We start from the raw sequence: 15,665 nt of genomic DNA, 5'->3' as shown, positions 1-15,665 counted from the left end.
CCTTGTTTCTACACGGGGACATTTCAGAGACGCACCGGAAATACGTAGAAATAATGTTGATGGAATTAAGCAGAGATTTACAGCAGAACAACGAAAAGGTAAGGAGCTTTGGATGATTTTGAAGGATATTGCGCAATGTGCTTCTGGTGTTTGTTTGCTCACAGCCTTGTGAGGGTTTACCGGAGAGACGTTCTGATGGTAGTCCTGGAATCTGTGTCGAATGCTCTTGCTTTTTGCTATCTCGGTTGTCTATGCTAACCGTTAGCTTTGTTATGCTAACTCGGAGAAGGGCGAGTTATGGCTAGAAAGACGTGATATTGTGATAAATCTTTTATTTGCGTACAATAGTTGTGTAGAATGGTGTTTGGAGTTTGTAAAAATGTCTTAGATTGTTTATTTTACTCAGATTTTTAATTTTTTTTTTGGTATATAACATATTCATAAATTGTACATGCATAAATGGACTTTTTTCGACGGTAAATGCTACAGCGGACCCGAATTTGGGTCCGTCGGGCTTAACCTTCATGAACGTTAACTGTAACATTTTGGTCTCCTAAAAATGTCTTGTTAAGCGTTCAGTTGTACTTAGCTCCATCCTCTCATGTTACACAACGGTCATAAACAAAATGCAGAACTTGAGGCTTTGAAACCGTAGTCAACAAACCAATGGGTCACGGTGACTACTTCCAATTTCTATATACAGTCTATGGTTCCTCCGAAGGTAAACACTGTTAGCTCTCTCATCGCGGCTGCCGTCGTTTGCACTGTTAGCGCTTTTAGCACTGTTAACGAGAAACGTGGGGAGACAAAAGACATGCTCTGAATCTCATAGAGGGAACTTTTAACTTAACTTAAATCTGAAGTAATTTTAATTTAATGAGTTTTTAAAGTTAGCAGCCCTGTTTTAAAACACTGCTGAAGTTTATCAGGCTCTCATTTTTCAGTCTGAAATGGGTTTAAAGTCTCCTGGTGACAGCTGAAACAAACATAGGTGTACAGGTCTTTCTTTTTTTTCCTTATAATTGAAGTTTTGCCCGAATACACTGCAGGCAGTTTTTGCATTAATCTAATATCTAATGTCTGACAGCTGGGTTGTTATTAAACTTAAAACCTTGGATAGACAGAACTGAACCAGGGACAGACACAGGCATTCAACGGGCCTCATGAATCATAACTAATACATGTAAACGTAAACTTTGTATTCTGAAGCCTTCAAGGACTCTGCAGTATATCACCATCGCTACGGTGTGAGTTTCACCTTCCTCACATTCAAATGCATGATAGAGCATCAGGAAAGTTAAACTTAATTCTGTGTAAACATTACAGCAAACTGCTTCCTCAGTATTCAAATCATTAGCAGCATGCATGTAATTGCATGTGTTTGCATATAGAAGTGAAGACTGTAATACCATGGGAGCATGTGTCGTGTGTGTGTGTGTGTGTGTGTGTGTGTGTGTTTCTCTCTTTGATTGGAGTGTCTTATTATTTACCCACCGTGGCAAGAAGAGTGAACTATAGACTTGGATAAATAATTCATGAGCGCCTCCCATCATCGCTTTGAAGGAAAAGTACAAATTCACTTTCCCTCCACTTGATGCCAATGACAAAAATGAATGCGCCTCATGAAACACAGTGTCCCGAGTTTGATCTGGTACGAACCCGGCAGTTACTGAGCTCCTCTGCGGAGAAGATGATGGTTCCACACTTCTTCCCTGGAATCCCACTGAGAGAGAGAGAGAGAGAGAGAGAGAGAGAGAATGAATATGTGGTCACTGTGGGACAGGTGAGGCTGAGACAGAGATGGAGTTCCTCCTAAAATGCAAAACATTCAATAAAATGAATATATATATATATATATATATATATATATATATATATGTATATGTATATATATATACATATATATATATATGTATATATATATATATATATATATGTGTGTATATATATATATATATATACATATATATGTATTTATATATATATATATACATATATATATATATATATACATATATATGTATATATATATATATATATACATATATATGTGTGTGTATATATATATATATATACGTATATATATATACATATATATATACGTATATATATATATATATATATATATATATAATTAATAATCAATCTGGACGTTATATTAATGTTATTGTGTATTAATATTATTGTATGTTTAATTTTTGGCAATACTGTTTCTAAACTTTCATGCCAATGAAGCAAAATGTAATTGAGAAAGAGAGAGAAAGAAAGAGAGAGAGAGAGAAAAAGTGAAAAAAGAGAGTGAGAGGCTGAGGAACAATGGAGGACACAACAGACTCGTCCTGCAGGTATTTGTGGTTGTACTATAAACTGCTGCAGGAGTTGGTCATGGTCATTTTTTGCCTCAAAAACAATATGTGTACACTAATACTGTACCAAGACATTAAATGGAATAATAGTTAAAAATAAATGATAACACCACTACTTGTGTTAGTATCAGTCCTTATACACTTTGTATTTTACTCTTGTATTTAATATTTGTTGTTGTATTTTACTTTATATATGCATTGTTTACATTATTTATTCACCATACTCTTATTGCTATTGTGTTCTATTTTGCAATGGTGTTAGTATTATTTCTTAACACTTAATAATTGTTATTCTACTGGTCATATATGTTTATATTTGTATTCTGCTATTCTGCTGATGAAACTCTGGCACAAGAATTTCCTTTGGGATTAATACAGTTATATATAATCATATTTTATGATTAACAATGTGTGATTAACAAAAACTATGACAAAATCAATCAAAACATCTTCCAACACATTAAATGACAACATGCCGATTGCAAAAGACAGATGATTAGACAAATGAGGTAATTACTGTTCAATGCAATGTCCTATTAGAAGTTAATTCAGCTGTTTGACCTGTGACCAAAGGCAAAACATGTAATGGGCGCTTGGGAGCTTGAGCACACACGGAGAAATCATACAGTGAGGGGATGATGTTGGAAGAAAGGTTCATAGATATCAGAGTTTTAACTGTCCATTCCTGTATTAAATGTCCATTTTAGGCTTTGACCAATCAATTTTGTTGTAGTCTTTTGACGAACATATTCATGAGTTTCAGATAAACTACTGCAGTAAACACGTTCCCCTTTCGTGGCGGGCCTGACTGCTTGGCTCCCGGTCCATGGCGTACCGCGGGGGAAGTGAAAAAAAGTTTGGTGCAAACATTAGTATATCCAGCAGCAAAAGTTAACTGCAGCTAGTCGTGTTTCTATTCAACTGTCAAGTGAACTATTGAAATGTGAAAAAAATGAAATGCAAATCAGGCCGTTTCCATCAACTAGTTTGGAGCGAATGAACCCAGCTACAGTGTAGTTTAGTAAGTTGCTGCTACAGGCTATGCATGGCTGTAATCCACCAGTAAAAAAAAGAGTAGAAGAAGTAGAAGCTGTGATCCATGATCCATTCAGAACATCAACTTTTTGATCAATTGAGGAAGTTTAATTGAATGTTGCCGTTTCCATACAGTTTCTCTAAAGCGATACTTCAAAATGTGAAACAACTAGGGTTGCAAAATTCCGGGAATATTCAAAGTTGGAAACTTTCCATGGGAATTAACGGGAATATACGGGAATTAACGGGAATAAACTGGAAATTTTGGGGTAATTTAACTGTATTTACCTTGTCCTATATGACAAAACATGACAAAACAACATTTTGTTTTGTCATAAGCAGACATGCATGCAAACATTTCTAATACAAATTTGAAAAATTATATTTTTGACTTAATCCATTTGTGAGTAGAACTTTATTCTTTCATTGAACAAAAACATGAACGTTGAATAAAATAGTGTATTCCCTATTGCAGTAGTGTGGCCTCAATAGCCCTGCTGTAGTGTGCATGTGATGGAAGAATGCACTGCACATGTGATAGAGGAATGCCATCACAATAGCTACAATAGCTAGCTACAATAGCTAGCTACATCCTTTGCAAAGAAACACAGCATGTGCTGCATTCCATATATCTTTAAAATATAGTTTTGAATTACGTTTTTATTGCTCAGCCTTTCATTTGCAGTAATTACTTTTACTTATGATAAACTGCCCAACTCGCGCTTTTTGATGAACCCCAACAGCCGCGAATAATCAAAGTGATGGTGAACTTTTGTGTGGACATACATACAGTTGTGGTCAAAAGTTTACATACACTTGTAAAGAACATAATGTCATGGCTCTCTTGAGTTTCCCCGTTATTTCTACAACTCTGATTTTTCTCTGATAGAGTGATTGGAACAGATACTTCTTTGTCACAAAAAACATTCATGAAGTTTGGTTCTTTCATGACTTTATTATGGGTTAACAGAAAAAGTGATCAAATCTGCTGGGTCAAAAATATACATACAGCAGTGCTAATATTTGGTTACATGTCCCTTGGCCATTTTCACTTCAATTAGGCGCTTTTGGTAGCCATCCACAAGCTTCTGGCAAGCTTCTCGTTGAATCTTTGACCACTCCTCTTGACAGAATTGGTGCAGTTCAGTTAAATTTGATGGCTTTCTGAAATGGACTTGTTTCTTCAGCATTGTCCACATGTTCTCAATGGGATTTAAGTCAGGACTTTGGGAAGGCCATTCTAAAACCCTAATTCTAGCCTGATTTAGCCATCCCATTACCACTTTTGATGTGTGTTTGGGGTCATTGTCCCGTTGGAACACCTAACTGCGCCCAAGACCCAACCTTCGGGCTGATGATTTTAGGTTATCTTGAAGAATTTGAAGGTAATCCTCCTTCTTCATTATCCCATTTACTCTCTGTAAAGCACCAGTTCCATTGGCAGCAAAACAGCTCCACAGCATAATACTACCACCACCTTGCTTGAAGGTAGGCATGGTGTTCTTGGGGTTAAAGGCCTCACCTTTTCTCCTCCAAACATATTGCTGGGCATTGTGGCCAAACAGCTCGATTTTTGTTTCGTCTGACCACAGAACTTTCCTCCAGAAGGTCTTATCTTTGTCCATGTGATCAGCAGCAAACTTCAGTCGAGCCTTAAGGTGCCGCTTTTGGAGCAAGGGCTTCCTTCTTGCACGGCAGCCTCTCAGTCCATGGAGATGCAAAACACGCTTGACTGTGGACACTGACACCTGTGTTCCAGCAGCTTCTAATTCTTGGCAGATCTGCTTTTTGGTGGTTCTCGGTTGACTCTTCACCCTCCTGACCAATTTTCTCTCAGCAGCAGGTGATAGCTTGCGTTTTCTTCCAGATCGTGGCAGTGACAAAACAGTGCCATGCACTTTATACTTACAAACAATTGTTTGCACTGTTGCTCTTGGGACCTGCAGCTGCTTTGAAATGGCTCCAAGTGACTTTCCTGACTTGTTCAAGTCAATGATTCGCTTTTTCAGATCCATGCTGAGCTCCTTTGACTTTCCCATTGTAGCGTCTGTGGGCGTTTGTATCCAATGAGCCCTATTTAAATGGCCTCAGAGAAGTCACCACCTGTAGTCACTCATAATCACTCACAAGAAGTTAAGAGGCCATGCTATGAAGCTCATTGCATTGACACAACTTTCTAAGTCACCAAAATTGCTAATTCATGTTGCTGTATGTATATTTTTGACCCAGCAGATTTTGTCACTTTTTCTGTTAACCCATAATAAAGTCATGAAAAAACCAAACTTCATAAATGTTTTTTGTGACAAAGAAGTATCTGTTCCAATCACTCTATTAGGGAAAAATCAGAGTTGTAGAAATAACTGGAAACTCAAGAGAGCCATGACATTATGTTCTTTACAAGTGTATGTAAACTTTTGACCACAACTGTACATCCTACTCTCACTGCTGTAAAAAAGCCTACTGTATACAAATAAACTTCAGTTTACCAAGTAATCAATATGCTAGGTAATGACAAAGATGTTCAAAAACCACACAACATTTTATGTTTATGTTTCTGGCAGACAATGTTCCCAACTAGCTGCATCCAGGGTCCACCTGAGCTAGGCTTGCATAGTCTTGTTCTCAACTACATTTAAGTTCCCTGTTATATACTTTTGCAAAAAAAAAAATGGTCAAAATTAAAAAAATTCCCGAGCTTAACTTCCCATGGAAAGTTTCCGGAAATTTACCGAAAATTTTCCGCCCCTTTGCAACCCTAGAAACAACTGACAAATCACGTTGTCCTTCATCGTATGGGGGTCTGATCAAAAGACTCTTCTGTGTTATTCTGGAGGACACGGACAAACAAGTGGAGTGAAGGAGTCAATTAAATTCTTACAATATGCAAAGCTTTGGAAGTAATACATTTACGTCATGAATGCTTCATGCAGCAGGCAACGTGGTTTGTGACTTCCTCTTTCTTAGTGTCAACTGGGCTACACACACACACACACACACACATACATGTGGCACAACCAAACATGTGACCACATTTATGTTAATTTATGATTTAATTTGTCATTGTTTTTTTTTTAACAATTTAATATGTAGAATGCTCACTCTTGGAAAACAATACTGTATGTGCACGCTAATTTTGTAAGGTTTTGTGAAGTTATTTTGTGCGTGAAAGTGTAAATATGTAGTTTAGAAATCCACAACGGTCTCGAGCCGCGAGTTTAGCTTTAGCAGGTAAGCTAGCTGCCATGCCGCGGTAAGGTTAGTTGTTTTACCTGAGCGTTGTCTTGCAGGGATGTCGCTAACGTGATCTACTTTCACACAGTAATTATTTGGGCTCTCACACTGCTGTTAGTTACAGAAAGTGTTAATATGTCTCAGTGCCTTGTGAATAAGTATATTTTGGAGAGGTAGCAGTTAGTTTATATGAAATGTTGACTTGTGTATGTAGGACAAATTAATGTTGTAGATTGAGAGTTTTGTTTACGACACTGAAGATGAGTTTAAAGCACGTGTGTACAATGTGAGTAATTTCAGTTCAGAACAAGTGCCTTGAGTTTCAGGCGTAAAGACAGAATTCCACATTAGTTAATGGTTAATGACAGTTTATAGAGTTTAAAGCTGCACATACTGCTGTTTATTGTAAGATAACCAGACTGTTTGACACTTGTACATTTCAGAGGCAGTAGGAGACTGTTGGAACACACACAGTGGTGTTTATGTTGAATGTTGTTTTTGAAGTTAAGAATAACATGTAATCTAGAAGAAGAACTGAACGTCTTGTGTCTTCATTGCTGCTGAACTTTACCTGTGTCCTACAGGATATTCATTTTGTTGCCCCATTCCTGGGACCCATAACACACACACACACACACACACACACACACACACACACACACACACGATCAGACAGTAACCCTCCATGTGCAGCCGGTCACAGTACACCCTGGTGATTGATGTCAGCGACAGAAATGCTGACCCCGGATCAGATCCCCACCACTCCGAATTATCACAAACAGGAGGAAAAAAAAGAGGACTTCTGCTCTGGAGACACGCCACGAATCTTCTGTCTGATCACGGCTCGGCTCCCATCCCCCGTGCTTCTCTCGGTGGAGATTTGACTTCTCATTCGGTGATGAATTACGGGACAATCTCAGTAATTGTATTGAAATTGGATCTGGATTAGAAAAAGGAGGCTCAAAGTCATTTCTCAAAAGGGAGGGATCCCCGATTCAGTGGCGGTGGGGGGGTGTTCTGCCTTTAAGCTTGCTGAAGGATGCTTTGTTGCCATCACATAAACCCGCTCCAGATTAACAGGCACGCTTTCAGAAATTCTCTGCCTAACTCAACACAAAGCAAATGTTAGAAGCGGATTCATTGCACACAAAGTCATCGTAAAGATGCGTGGCACGTTTGTTGCAATTGGTGTCAAATGAGAAGAAAAAAAAGCAACTTTTTCACGAGATGAGAACTTGAAAATGTTGCACTCATCCCAAAGCCGGAAGACTACTAAATTCAGGGAGAAGAGCAAAAAGGAGAGAAAGTGATGGAAATAACAGACAGATGGCAGACAGAATGGGAGTTAAGGAAATCAAACTGGGAGTAAAACAAATGTTTGTCTTGTTGAATAGATATTTTCCTCCAGTTTGTCTCCGCAAGTTTTGAGATCATTCTGGGCTGTCTCACACACACAGAACTTCACCTGTGTCCTACAGGATATTCATTTTGTTGCTGTGGTACCATTCCTGGGACACACACGGACGGACGGATGGAGGGACACACACACACACACACACACACACACACACACACACACACACACACACACACACACACACACACACACACACACACACACACACACACACACACACACACACACACACCTCTTACGGTGTCTCATAGTGGCATAATCCTTAATCCTTTTTAGCCACATATGTCACAGCTCTGCCACTTCTATCCTGTTTATATATCTCTCATTCCCCTAATCAGCTTATTCAGTGCACCTGTTAGTCACACCCACCTCATCAGCTCAATCGCTCTCACCTGTGGGATTCTACAGCTGTGCTTATCCTAGACTGTTACCTGTTGTGTGTCCAGTGGAAAATAAAGCTTTGATTCCAACTATCCAGTGTGTCTGTCGTACTGCTTCTGGGTCCTTACCACACCCGTTACAACACTTATGTTTTACAGATATAATGTTTAGGCTAAATGGAAAGAGTCTCTTGTTGGTGTGCTCACGAGCTAAGTTAGCTGATGCTAACGGGCTGATGTTAAGCATGGATAATGTACCATGTTTATCCAAGAACATTCAATATTATATTCTCTTTTTTGCTCTTATACAATTTTTATTTGTATTAATTTATTACTGTTTACATTTAGCTGATTGTTGGTGTCCTCAGCAATTGCCTTAAACCAGGAAATATTGATGAGATTAGCTGATAACAATTCCAGACTCCCTTGATTTCTAATTGTGAATGTGATTTTGTGGTGAACATATCATGGCTGCTACATACAAAAAACACAGACACAAAAGCACTTTAAAGCTGGATGGAGACATGCAGTGGGCTACCGTAGCCTAAAAAAATTCTTCTTCAGACTGGCGTTCAAGCAATTGTTTGCTCATAGCTTGTCTCAACTTGATCTACTTGGCAGATTGGCACACACTTTAGAACAAACATTCATGTTTCCCAGAGGATACATCCTAATGACTTTGGTGACCCCCTGACTTTTCCTCTAGCGCCACCACCAGGTAAAAATGTGGTTTATGACATATCTTTAAAAACTCTGCCTCAGCTCTACTTTGTGTTACCCTGCCAATTAGCAAATGTTATCACGCTAACACGCTGATCTAGGTTGGTGTCAATTATTAAACCTGCTATGCATCAGCATGTTGGCATTGTCACAATGAGCATGTTAGCCTTTTGATAGCATTTAGCTCAAATTGCCACTGTACCTAGGCACAGCCTCAGAGAGCTGCTCTGACAAGCTCATTTTGAAATACACATTGTTTTAAATGGCTGAACACACACCAAAAGCGTCATGAGCTTCAAATGAGGACCTATAGCGACCCAAGCTGTTTTTTTCTGCAGCTGCGGTACGTGTTGGGTGGGAGCTAAAGTGAATCAAAAGCTAAGGATTTTTCCCCCCAGAGGCAATATGTTATCAAAGAAATCAATAAACTACTAATAATACACCTATTGTCACTTTCACTGGTTAAAATGACAAACATTGCCAGCGGTAGGTCACTTCAGCTGTCTTAAATTCCATTTGTAACTTGATGGCCGGTCTGTGTGTTTTCTGCATGACGGTGCCAAAGATTGTTTTTGAAGTACGAGAAGCTTCCCTCTGTAATACCACTGGACAATGGAGCGATGCATCTTTTAACTAGCGGATTGCTTGAAGCCAACTTCACATGATCTAGTTAAACTTTTGTTCATATGTCAATATGGGGATATAGGGTAATATACAAAAATATTCCCTAACTTGCGACCTTCTAATAAAATACTTCTTGTGTGTTGGAAAACAATATAACATACACTTTTATTCCATCATCACTATTCGTGCATTGCTCTGTTCTTTGGTCTAGGTTGATCCAAACGTCATTGTGTACAGTGTGCGAGGGGATGGCACGCCGACAGGTTTTGGGGTGTTGACTAGTTTTTCAAGTGTGATAGTATTTGTGTGCTGTGACTTCTCTTATGTGCTTTATTCAATGTTAGACAAGACAATATGGGATGTCTGCTGTAGCTTCCTTCAAAGGAAGTATCCAAAAGGGAGTGGAATGTTTAGGTTCGATCAGTCGTAACTCTTTAGTGTAGGGAGTATGTAAATTGTGTAGATTAGGAACAAAAACAGATGTCTTAGTGAGATACACACCTTGCGCTGCAGTTTGTATGACGATGAAGCCTTCTCTGCAGAGAATAAATATTCCAAAGACAAACTTCTTTTCTCAATGTTTCTTGTTTCAGTATTCAGTATTATAGGGCTCACTTGGTACTGTTAAATAGTTTTTTCCACCACAAGTCAAACTCACAAAAAAGAAAAAAGATGGAGAACCTTTATCACCCACTTGATAACTCCCCGTGGCTGCGAGTCACACTCCACCTCACAACACAACGTGGCGATTCGTTCCATCCACTTGACGCCGCTCCGCTGAGAGCGAACGGCCCCGATGCGGTGCTGCGATTAAAACGCCAGCTGAGGTTCAAAGACGTCGACCATAAATGTCTGTGACACATGCACGGGCACAAGGACACCGCAAGCACACCCATGCAATATCCATTGGGGATGATGCTATTGCACACACATGACATATTCTCACTGAGAGGCTGCTTCCTGTAACCTTGAACCAGGGGTTTCGCCTCAGTTGGTCTACAGTCCATTCCTCGACCTCGGTTGTGGACACGGCCGTGTGTGAAGGTAAAGCTCCTCACCTAAAACAACTTCACTTGAAACAGTAATTAATTCCTACACTCCTAACTTCCTCTCAGTTTGGTTCTCCTTTTAATCAATCTCCGCTCACCCTCCTTTAAAGAAGAAGGCGAACAGTGATGTATGAGCGTCTGCAGGCTGCAATCTCTCCGATAATGACTTTTGCATGGGGGTGGGTGGGTGAGGGGGCATGGGGATACCTGCAGTGTGTGCTAATACACCCACACACACACACGCACACACTGCCACCACTGTCACAGAGGGACCTATTCCTATTCCTGCCGCAACTCTACTACTAAAAGCTCAGTGGTGGTGAAGCTGCATCCTCCTGAGTGAATCAGACACACAGCAGAATGGAAGAAATCGATACAGCGGAGATGAAGAAAATAACTTGATGAAGATGGAAATCAGCAAAGACAATGTGTGCGGATGTGTCAAGTCCTTCAGCAGGAGTATTCCTACATGTTTCTTGTCCCTCCTCCCACATCTCCCACTGTTGCAAGCTCACACACACTTTTTACTTAAATAAAGGATTTTGTAGCAATTTAGTAGAGCTTGACCAAAGAAATTCTTAGTCGACAAACAATCATATAATTTTGTCAACTCATCAATTTAATCAACAAATCTGTAAAACGGAGTTTCCCAAATTAGCTGAAGAAGTCTTAAAGGACGTCAAATGTCACGTTTTTTGCGACTCAAATCCATTGTTGTCAGTGTAGACACGTGGAAGGCGCACTCTAGAGCAAGCGCGAACGCCGTTACGGCGTGCAAGTGCTCCCAAGTTTATAGTCTCAGTCGCTAGTTTCAAGTCTTCTTCTATACAGCATGATGTTTTTTTAGTAAACTATGGTCCATTTAGAGTCAAATTGACCATAAAGCAGGGTATGCTTTAGGGCAGGGCCACCTTGTGATTGACACGTCTCTACCAGAGCCGTATAATACGGCCAAGCCAAGATAGCAACGGCCGTATTACAAGATGGCCACGGCTATAACGCCAAACCCGAGGCATCAAAGCGTCAAAACGACAGTTCACAATGGGTCACGTCATGACGACTATGTCCCCTTCTTATATACAGTGTATGGTTAGAAGGAAGGTTACAATATTGTAACACAATATAAGTTCTATAAGTACAGGCGGGGCCCTATTGCTTCTACGCCGGTTTCTGAAGACAGCGGTGTGCTGGCTTATATACTGTGCTGTCCACACGTATTCAGGGAGGTCCTGATTGGACGGCTACTCTTTTCAGGAGGAGACTATTACCCATATAGTCCAAATGAAGGCTCCGTCGATGGCCGAAATGCCAAACTCGATTCTTCAAAACCACAGTCTACAAACCAATGGTGACATCATGAAGACTACATCTACTTCTTATATACCTTCTATGGTAACGATGCACGAAAACCAAAGAGGCTTCCTCTAACACTGGGCTGGGAACCTCTGTGTGAGATCTGAATTGTTAAAGTAGGAGCCTTCTCACTGAAGTTACCTGTACAACAAAAGTGAGTCTTGGGTCCAGACTGTAAAAATGAAAGGCACCATATGTGCAGTGTGCCATCTCTCTGGTGCAGAAGCAGGAAGAATCTTTCCCTCTGCTGAGCAGTTAATCTCTCAAACCCTGACTGTCACTGATGCAGTATGATCCTTTGATAACTCTACTTTACAAGAAAGGAAGATAAAAGAAAAACAGAAAGATCCCTTAACAAAGGATTTGTATTGTCAGGGAAGCTAATTAAAGACACGCTCTGGTAATGGCACTTTGAGTTTTATCATTTTGGGCAATTTGTAATCCATTGTATTTTTACAACATTTACACATTAATGTACAGATTTTTCATTCAAGAGACTACCTCATAATTTTGCTGCATCCTGGATCCTGGGGGTGGCTGCTGTGTGAGAAGATTGATATATTCATGCATGTGGAAGTAGACGCAGGGGAACTACCCTGAGAACTCATGGAACAAGAGTTCCACTGAGAAAAAAACTGCTGTGGAAAGGCTGTGATGCCATTTATTGAAGAACAAAAAGGAAAGACGGCATTTCAAACTGTGGAGTTTGAAAGATGTCGAGAATTTACCAGGTCGGGCTGGTCTCATCAAGCATTCGTAGAAATTCCTACAAAAAGTAAAGCACCGTAATTTGTAGTTATATGTTTCATGTTATTCCCTTAATCTTAACGAGGAAGTATAAAGACCTCTAAAGCAAACACAGAGCGGGTGGGAGGGGAGGTGGAGGTGGATGGGTCCAACAACCAGCGATCTTTCAGCCCGGAGGCCAAAGTTTGTTCCCCCTGACAAACGAGAAGTCAATGTTAATGTTTTTGTCAAGTAACTTGTGTACTTATGTTGGTGTACGTTATATAGAGATAATATTTTCACTGCTTTATCTTGCTGTCAGACAGCCCTTTCAGATGGGAAACTGAAGCCTTTATCCATGCTCTCCAGACTCCATTGACAAAAATAGTAAATTTACAAAAGCCAAGCTTTAACAAACCACAGCATTTCTTTAAAATCTCTGTTTCATTCTCTTTGGTGGCACCTATGGCGATAAGATGTAATTGCGGGTGCGCTCTTTGATATAATTTCCCAGAGATCCAAACAGTGTGTGGAATTCCTGAGAATGACACCCAGTTCTGCAAATGCAAGGGCTTTCATCAGTAGGCCATAGGCTCAATCACCATTGTGTTACCTCATTCCTCGATAGATGGTGACTTAACAAACATTTGTTTCAATGAAAATCTTCAAGATTATTACTTGAAGCCTATTAAACTATTCCAGGTAAAAATAATCTGAGACAAACATTTATTACCAGCGACTCACAGAAGGTCAATTATATCTAGAAAAGCCTCTGGGAAATACCACCGCCATAATATATTTGTAAATCGTGTTATATACAGAAAGCTTAATAGTCTCTTTTCTTCAAATCTAAAATATTTGAGTGAAGGGTTTTTTCCGAACGTGAAGCTTTCATCTCTCAGCTAAGGACGTAAAAAGCAGAGAAATGGAGTCATCTCCCTCAGATGTGCTTTAACAGTGATGCACATCTCACAGCGGATCATCAACAATGGACATCTAATATTCATGAGCAACGATTAAACAGGACCTCAAATGCTATCAATTAAATATCTCAGCCGATTGCCCAGCCATTTGAGAGTTTAATCTAATTGAATTTGAGATTCCTGTTTTTTGCTTTAACTTTAACCAGGTTATTCCCTGTGAGATTTAATAAAAATGTTTTTTTTTTAAGGAAAACCAGGTCACGGCAGCAGCATCACAATATTGAATTTGATGAGCAACATATACAAGCATCTTTAATAGTCGAATGAGGTCAAAGTGATGTGGAAACTGTGAAGAATTTAAAGTTAAAAAGCAATATTAGTGTGTTTAATAAGCACATCTAGTGGTGGATATAATGTTATAACATGTTTATTTGAAGAAGTGTTAAATCATAAAAGTATAATCATTCTATGTATCAAACTATAAAATACAGTTACTGAATGTTTTGAGGGAAAGAGAGAGACCTTTGAGACAGGCTTTTCAGATCCGAAAACAACTGTATGGTAATGAGATGAGTTGGGTGAGCCGACTTCAGGAATGTGAGGTGTGGACAGTAGGGGAAGGAGATGTATTGATCAAGCAGAGATGTTGATGAATACAGCCCTAAGAAAGCGTGGGGGTCGGGTACATGCAGTTTTACGAGGAGGACAGGTCGGACCAGCGGACACTATTCAGACATTATCCGGATCACTTAGACCAATGGAGAGCATTGTCAGAGGACAGGAGGAGACAATCGGATTTCAGCCAATCACAAAGCTGATAATGGACTTTTGAAAGTAAACTACTGACTTTCGGGTATAAAAACATTGTTCGGAGAGACGTAATTCAGTTCTTGGCGATCTTCTTTTACTGTAAACTGGCGTTTGTCGGCCGGTTGGGGTGGGAGAGTGTTTGAACTCGGTTTCGCAATTCCTTACTGTCGACAGTGTAATTAAGTTTGTAACTGCCTTTTAGCATTTGTGAATTATTAAATACTTTTTCATTGTAAGCCGGATCCAGCTGATTTTTCTCGGCGTGACTTTGTTGCTCAAACAACAACAATAGAGCGAGAGGTCCGCGGCCTCCTGCGAGGTGAGGTTAACCACCTTTATAAAACGCAGAGCATAGAGACTCAAAAAAGATTATCCAAAGGACTCACAGGTCCATGAGGTTCTTCATCATCATCATCATCATCATCAAACAAAACACAGTTAAAGGGTCTTCTTGTTTATTTTCTGATCACAAGAAGTAAGAAGACCCATGTCTGTGAGTGTCAGTGTTTTGTTTCTCACTCATATTTGCATTTCGTCCTCACCGTCACCAGGAGACTACTTATAGGAGGAGAGCAAACAGGAGTTGTCGCACACTCTTCTCCCAAAGACCTTTCACATTTACCTCAACACACTACTTTCTGCATTGGCACTAAACTTTGGAACCAGATGAAAATTGTTCACCATGGAAATGTCCAATACAAATGTAATTCCTAGGAAACTGTAAAATTCCCAAACAATTATTGAATACTGTACTGAGTAAGTCGGGTACTATTCAACATTAGGATAAAAGGACATTAGTGTGTACTACGTAGTTTACATTCCAGGACCCAAAACTAGAACTTGGTTCCTCGAAATACAGGTGAAGTTTCTGAGTCCCTAAAGAATTCCTGGAGTTGAACTGGGCCATATGTATCCTGAAGAAAAGGCATGAGACATTCATAACAATTCTGACAGCTTAATAGAATTTTATGACTTATTATGTGCCAGTTCTGTTCTGCCAGTCTTCAGAAACTCAGCAGGCAATTACACAA

At 39.6% G+C, this 15,665-nt stretch overlaps 1 protein-coding gene across 1 annotated transcript in view; it reads right to left on the bottom strand.

Annotated features, from left to right (window-relative positions):
- LOC137874052 (copine-9-like) overlaps positions 1-15,665 on the bottom strand; it is a 237,599-nt gene that overhangs the window by 120,204 nt on the left and 101,730 nt on the right. Inside the window, exon 7 of the mRNA XM_068712676.1 lies at positions 1,660-1,723. Within this exon, the coding sequence (XP_068568777.1) occupies positions 1,660-1,723 (64 nt within the window). The remainder of the gene's footprint in view (positions 1-1,659; positions 1,724-15,665) is intronic.

This window comes from Cebidichthys violaceus, unplaced genomic scaffold (assembly GCF_023349555.1).
Source record: "Cebidichthys violaceus isolate CVI_PGR_0920_01 unplaced genomic scaffold, fCebVio1.0.p SCAF_17, whole genome shotgun sequence".
NCBI lineage: Eukaryota > Metazoa > Chordata > Actinopteri > Perciformes > Stichaeidae > Cebidichthys > Cebidichthys violaceus.
This window is presented reverse-complemented; position numbering and strand designations above follow the sequence as displayed.